Here is a 7,129-nt window from a genome sequence, read left to right as displayed (position 1 = left end):
ACTTTCTCTACAGTTTGACTATTAAAACAGTTTACCAATTTTTCAATATCCTAGGTTTTATAAGGAGTGAACAAATCCCAACCTTATTTAGTCCCTGGATTGGTGTTCTGGTTTCCAAAGTGGTGGCTCTGTTTCTGAGATCCAGAAATCATCCCAAATGTCAATACTAGAGTCATTCCCAACTTCCTAGAAACAATATTTTTTTGATTTGACTGATGCCATTTAACAGGCCTTTCCAAATCCAACTATCATTTCTATTAGCGGTATTATTTATATGAAGAATATCATTATTTGGGTAATATTTTGATTTGAGAACGGAGGCACAAAGAGAATCAGGATTCTCTTGACATCTCCATCCCATATAAGCAATCATAGCTAAATTAAAGTTCTACACATGTTTCATCCCTAGCTCCTATTTCTCAAGAGATCTACTAATAGAATCCCAGTTTTTTAAGCAAACACCCTTCTTACCTTTGTCATTTAGCCTGTTTTCGTCCTTTCTCCCCCAATAATCTCTCTGCAACTTTGTTAGTTTATTACATGTCTTTACTGGTAACTTAAAGCAATTCATTTGGTAAAAATATAAAGTGTAGTTATGTTCTTGATCATTACAGTCTTACCAGCATTATTTAAGTCAATTCCTTTCCAACTAGCCAGTCTAGTTTTTTATTTTTTTCAACCAATGGTTCGCAACATTCAATCTTTGATCTATTTGAAATAATGGAGATCCCAAGTACTTATATTTTAAAAGTATAGCCGTAACTCCTAGATTTCTCCGTTCCTTATGCTTGTTTCAGTTTTGGGGATAAAGAAGACACCCGATTTACTTAGATTAATAAGTCGCCATGAAGCTAAACCAAAGTTCTTGAACAGGTTGACTAAGTTATGACAAGTTTTTTCATTTATTTTAAAAAAAAATAATAGACATTTGTCAGCAAACTATAAGTGGCTTATAGAGGGAGCTTGGTGAACTATTTTGATACATTTTATTAGTCATGTGTTTCAGCATGCATTATTGATCTAGAAAGCGCTTCCGCACAAAAAAGAAAGAAATATGAAGACATTGGATTTCCCTGTCTCAAAGCTCTGGTAGGTTTAAAGAACTTAGTGGGGGACCCGTTTAGTAAAACAGAAAGAGAAGTTGTTGAAACACATTGGTACACAAGTTTACACCATTTGTTATTGAATCCTATTTTAGTCATAATTGTATCGGGAAGTCTCATTCGACTATGTCGAAAGATTTTATTAATATCATAAATTCGAGTTCTTCATCTTGCGAATGATTTCATGCGTAATCGTACTATTTTGAGAGATTTTCCATTTAGGAATGAAGGAAGATTGATATATGGTGAAATAATTTTTCCCAAAACACCTTTCATTCTTCTTGCTATTAGTTTCGATATTATTTTGTACGACGTGTTGGCAAGGGCTATTGGCCGAAACTCGACAGGAGTAGTGGGGTTAAGAGTTTTGGGATTAAAGAGATGAATGGGGCATTCATTTCCTTAATGTGATTTTCAGATATGAATAAATTTTGATCCATGTTGATCAAGTCAAGCCCTAGGGTTTCCCATTTTTGTTGGAAAAAATTAGGCCAGAAACCATCCGGGATTTAACTTTTATCAGGTTCCATTGAAAATAGAATGTTTTTTATTTAAGTTTCCGAGGGAGTACAACAGAACATTTCGTTATCCAAATCATTTATGCTACTAAGAATGAGGTATATCATGCTTTGGTCAATAGTGGGATTAACAGTGGTAGCAACGTTTTGAAAGTGGCCAGTTACACAATCTGCGATTTCCTTATTATTATCTAAACATTCATTCTTATCATTCTTAAGGATTTCGATTCTATTTCTCCTAAATCTTTGTTTCGCTTTATCATGAAAATACATAGTATTTCTATCACCTAGAGTTAGATTTTGGTCTCTGCTTTTATCCTTCCAAAATTTCTCTTTTATGGCGTACCAAGTTGTTAGATCTTATATGAGATTAACAAGGTCAGTTGACTTATTAGCATAGTTAGGCTTATCATTAGTTCTTTCCGGGTCTTTTTTATGACTATCAATATTATTCTAGATGTTCTCGAAGCTAGATCTATTCCACAGTTTCAATATATGTCTTACATTTGCTAGTTTTTTATTAACTTTATGTGCTGGAGAACCCTTGACATGTTTTTTCCAAAGTTTAGTTATGAGAGGTTTGCACTTTTCATGTTTGATCCATTCCCCAAAATATTTAAATGAGATAGCCCCATCATTCCAGTGGTTATAAGTATTGGGTTTGATTGGCACATGATCAAAAGTAAGAGGTCCAAGATGTTTTCTGTTAGAATTCAAGAATTTTATATTTCCATTTAGAGTTTACTAGAGCTCTGTCTAACCTTTTCTCTGTGTTATGATGACTATCAATCATATGATTATTCCAGGTAAACATGTATCCTTTGAGAAACTCAAGTCCATTAAACCACATTTGTTTATCAAATTATTAAAGATTTTAGCCCCATTTTCCTTGAAAGAAAAAATATTGTTCTTTTCTTCTTCGTTTGGAACCACATTCAAGTCTCCTATGATTATCCAAGGTTTATCCATTGTTATTGCTATATCTTTTATGATTTTCCAAAAATCCAGTTTTAATTTTCTATATGGACTCCCATAGAAACATGTGAGAATCCAACTATTGTCATTAAAATGATTAATGATAGTGGAATTTATATAATTATAGTCATATTTTATTCTAATATTAACGTTATTCTTCCAAATAAGACATAATCCACCAGCAATACCTCTTAGTGGAACTAGGTGGTAGTTCGAAACATTTACCTGTTTTAGAATTTTATAAATCTAATATGGATTTTGGTCCAACAATTTTATGATATGGATTTTTTCTTAAAGAATTGTGCCTCGCCCACCGATTATATCTAACCGATGCAAATTTTAGCACAAATAATTTTTAGCTCATATATTAGAGTTAAACTTAATATTTTGTTTAAAACATGATTTATTTATTTTCTCACATTTCTTTCATGGACCTTAAATTTCTTTCTCCAACCACCTTTTTCAATAGATTTTCTTTATTTCATTTTTTATTTATCTACGCATCTAATATTTTATACATAAATTCCAATTATATACTAATTATACGATTCATCCTTAGAAAACAATCTTCTAGTCCTACCCAAATAATATTTCTGGTCTCTACTTAAAAAAATAAAACACAAAGTAACATTTCTGGGTACGTCCTTGATCTGGTGTATTCATCCAATCGTCATTCCATAACGTCTGTGCATACCTTAAGATAGTAAGAGCAAACTACAAATAACTAAATTGTTTGTAAATAATATTTTAAGTCCGAAGAATGGTTGTTCCATTCTATTCATTGGATCTAAGAGCATAGTTCAGTAATATCACATCAACTCCAATAAAGAGATGAACAAACCAACAAATTTGTTGAGCGAGACGGAAAAACAGGCATATGCTTAATTGAAGGTCGGGCGATCGTGGCACTCGTTGGGTTTGAGCCAGAAACGCGCGCCCAAACACTGTTCGCCAGCGTGTAAAGAAGAAACGCCATTACAACTTTATCAAATACTATCAGTTTGTTCCGACTCCTAACAGTAGTTTAAAGATTATTATATTGATATTTTAAACTTTATACTATTATATACATTATTATGTTGTTAAATTTAAGCTTTATAGTATTATATATGAATACAACCGTCCGCGTATTACCTTCATCCGCGCTTCTGTTATTAAGCCGCCGATTACAATTTACCATAGTGCTGTTGTTTCCATGGTTAGCATTTGGTCATATTATACCATTTCTAGAGTTATCAAAGAGTTTAGCCTCAAATGGTGATATTCAGATATCTTTCATATCCACCCCAAGTACTATCAAAAGACTACCACCAATCCATCCACCAAGTTTGAGGGCTCGTATGAACTCATATCGATTGATTTGCCTTCAGTTGATAACTTGCCTGCGGGTTGTGAAGCAACTGTTGATTTGAAAGATGGGCAGCAAACCCAGGATCTTAAGATAGCCTATGATCTATTACAGGCGCCGATCGAGACGCTTTTAAACCAGATCAAACCAGATTTGATAATATTCGATCTTATCAACTGCTGGATACCGGACGTAGGAGCTAAAATCGATGTTCCTACTGCATTTTTCAGTGTGTATTATGCACCATCGCTTGCATTTGTTGGACCACCTTGGCAATGTAAAGAATCAAATATGGAACGCACGCCGGAGTATTTAACTTCAGTACCGGAAAGGATACCTTTTCCTTCCCGTGTTGCATGTCGATACCATGAAGCTGTCGGTATGAATGAAGCTTTGAACACTAAAGATGCAACTGGACTATCTACAGGTGACAGGCTAGTAAAAGTTGTTGAAGGCTGTAATTTCGTTTTACTCAAAAGTTGTACAGAACTTTATGGAGATTATGTGAACCTCCTCAAGGATCTCTACCAAAAACCAGTTCTATCTATTGGTTTACTACCACCTCATGTGCAGGATTCATCAGTTAGGAGCATCTCTGGTGATTCTAGCAACTCTGAAATGTTTCATTGGCTGGACAAACAACAACCAAAAACCGTTGTTTATGTGTCATTTGGAAGTGAGTACAAAATGAGTATTGAAGAAATTCATGTACTAGCATTTGGATTGGAATCTTCCGAGTTACCGTTCTTGTGGGTACTTAGGAAACCAGAAGGGAATCAGAGGTAGAGGTTTTATGTGCTTTGGATGGATCTCTCAAGTAGATGGCAATTGGATGGAGTTTGGGTCACGCTGGATCGAGTTCTATTTCAGAGAATCTCTTCTATGGACATTGCCAGATCCTAATGCCAATGATCCTTGACCAAGGAATAAATACTAGGTTTCCTAGTTGAAAAAGGACTTGGTCATGAAGTTGAAAGAAATGAAGGCGCTCCTTTTGCTAGAGATGCAGTGGCAAAAGCAATGAGGATTGTGATGGACGAACCAACGGGACAAAAACTGCGAGAGAAGGCACTTCAGATTGCAAAAGCATTTTCTCTAACCAAGGGGATGATATACAAAAATCCCTTTCTTCATTACCCCAATTGCTAAGTAATGCCAATTGTGGCAAATGTCTCTCAGGTATGAAACGGTAAACCTTGGGTGTTGAGATACACGACCATTGCATTGCGGAACAGCTTTACATGGTTTATCTGTTACTTTTTCTAAGGAAGATCTGAAGTGGTTATGGTTTATCGACATTGTTTGTTCAGAAACACGGACCAATATATTGCTCATCATCTCAGCCTCAGATCATAAGTTGACTAAAAGAAGAAAAAAATTACAAAAAATAAATAAATTAAGATTGAATGAAAATAAAGGAAGAACCATCAGAGACTTAAATACTAAGAATCACGGAATCTAAATTCCAATTCATATTGTTGCAGTTATCTTTTCATCACTTGGATTCGTCCTCCTAACTCAATTTTCAAACAAACACAAAACAATCATTTGTGTTCTGTTACTTCTGTAACGTGTAAAAGTGAATGGATTCTTCAGCATACATGAACGCATAGTTATTACGGGTACTAAAACAACCTAAATAAACTGTTATATGCATCTTACCTGCACCCAAGTTATGATTGTGGTTTCTCTGACCATCTCAAATTCTGTTTGGGGGAATTTTTGAATTTTTATTAAAAACTGCAATTCAAATCAGTTTTTATGCACTTCCAGCAAGTTTTGTTTCTGGTTTAAACATCAAAAGAGTTGTCAAAAATACACTGCAGAACACCGGGCACAACTCCAATACACAGACCATAATACTTTGCAGCAAAATTAATATCACAACCGTAAGGAGGTGTTCTCACGCTATGTCGCTACAATCTTAGATTCAAGAGGATGCTCTCAGTTTGAGTAAAATTTTCTACATTAAAATGGCTCATTGAAGCTACCTGAATGAAGAATCATTCAGTAATGTCTGAATAAGTCTCAGCAAAGTCTCATCAAGGTAGTAAGAGCAAACCATAATAACCACACAGTTTCATTTTATTTTCTTCAGCCGTTGATCAGATAATTGTAGTCTGATTTGTTGAATCGACATATTATGATTCCGATTAAATTCTCATCCAACGGCACATAATTAACTAAACAGCATCTAGTATTCTCAGTCCTAAAAAAAGGTTGCAAACACAGTCAAGAAATCATTCTTGCACACTTTTTTTCCTTTCCAAAAGGCAGCAAACATATATAAGAAAAACGAAACAAATAAATAACAAAAGATTGAACAGGGGAAGCTCATATTCTATGGGTAGATTGAGTCTATCATGCAATTTAGCATTCTGTACGAGGAATTTTTATAATCATCGCAACCCCAAGTCTCATGAAATCTTCAACTTAATCAGAAATATAAAAAACCCAAAAAAAGAGGTAAAATCAATTCAGAGCGACTTATGATAAGACATTGATAAAGAAATAGTGCTCATATTCTATGGGTAGATATAGTCTGTCATGCCATTGGCAATTCAGTACGAGGAATTTTTATAATCATAGCACCAAATCTAATTTCAGTAAGATCAAATCTAAATCAGAAAAAAGAAAATCAAGAAGGCTCAGACACGCACAAATAAGGTCATCAAAAGATTTTTGGTCACTGAATATGGTAATTCAAGTATCAGTATCGAGAAACGTTTAGTCAGTCATCACTGCCCACGAATCGACCAAATCAAAAACAAAGAAGAAGAATGTGAAAATATTGTAGAGGCGTACGTAAGTCTAATCTATGGATTTATTTTGACACATTAGACCTTTAAACGCCACTGATTCAGTGTTAGGAGTGTTTGAATTTCATAACACATTTGATTGCATGCTGTTCTATTGATTCAAAAAAACCTCCTTGAATTTGATAACTGGAAGGAACAAAGAAAAAACAATAAAAAATCTAAACGTATATTGAAGGGAAAAAAAGGACTTAACCAGCAGACAAATCGATCTGAAGAAGAGAGTGAAGTTGCAGCGGGTGATTTAAGGGCTTGTTTCTGCGTTTGATTTTATACAATACAAAGCGATGATTTTATCGTTCTACGAAACCCTAATAAAACTAAACCCTAGGTTATCATAAAGACTATTTTATCCTTGGAACTGTACGG

The 7,129-nt window shown here is 34.4% G+C and overlaps 1 protein-coding gene and 5 non-coding genes across 6 annotated transcripts; 1 reads left to right on the top strand and 5 right to left on the bottom strand.

Moving 5' to 3' along the window:
- Nucleotides 1-3,705: 3,705 nt before the first annotated feature.
- LOC113279982 (UDP-glycosyltransferase 91C1-like) lies at nucleotides 3,706-4,730 on the top strand. The gene is made up of 2 exons (XM_026528613.1): nucleotides 3,706-3,922; nucleotides 3,967-4,730. Exons 1-2 carry the CDS (start codon nucleotides 3,706-3,708, stop codon nucleotides 4,728-4,730), a joined length of 981 nt encoding a protein of 326 aa, XP_026384398.1.
- Nucleotides 4,731-5,366: 636 nt separating this feature from the next.
- LOC113284916 lies at nucleotides 5,367-5,450 on the bottom strand. Its single transcript, XR_003328442.1, has one exon. It is a non-coding gene; the product is annotated as a small nucleolar RNA Z199 (small nucleolar RNA).
- Nucleotides 5,451-6,043: 593 nt separating this feature from the next.
- Nucleotides 6,044-6,115, bottom strand: LOC113284966. The gene has a single exon (XR_003328488.1). It is a non-coding gene; the product is annotated as a small nucleolar RNA Z155 (small nucleolar RNA).
- A 157-nt stretch (nucleotides 6,116-6,272) lies between these two features.
- On the bottom strand, nucleotides 6,273-6,356 carry LOC113285037. Its single transcript, XR_003328551.1, has one exon. It is a non-coding gene; the product is annotated as a small nucleolar RNA snoR8a (small nucleolar RNA).
- Nucleotides 6,357-6,457: 101 nt separating this feature from the next.
- On the bottom strand, nucleotides 6,458-6,540 carry LOC113285036. The gene has a single exon (XR_003328550.1). It is a non-coding gene; the product is annotated as a small nucleolar RNA snoR8a (small nucleolar RNA).
- A 47-nt stretch (nucleotides 6,541-6,587) lies between these two features.
- On the bottom strand, nucleotides 6,588-6,691 carry LOC113285060. The gene has a single exon (XR_003328569.1). It is a non-coding gene; the product is annotated as a small nucleolar RNA snoR126 (small nucleolar RNA).
- Between the last annotated feature and the right edge of the window lie 438 nt (nucleotides 6,692-7,129).

The sequence above is a fragment of the Papaver somniferum genome, chromosome 5, assembly GCF_003573695.1.
Source record: "Papaver somniferum cultivar HN1 chromosome 5, ASM357369v1, whole genome shotgun sequence".
Classification (NCBI taxonomy): domain Eukaryota; kingdom Viridiplantae; phylum Streptophyta; class Magnoliopsida; order Ranunculales; family Papaveraceae; genus Papaver; species Papaver somniferum.
The sequence above is the reverse complement of the archived record's forward strand: the minus strand, read 5'-3'. Positions and strand labels throughout refer to the sequence as shown.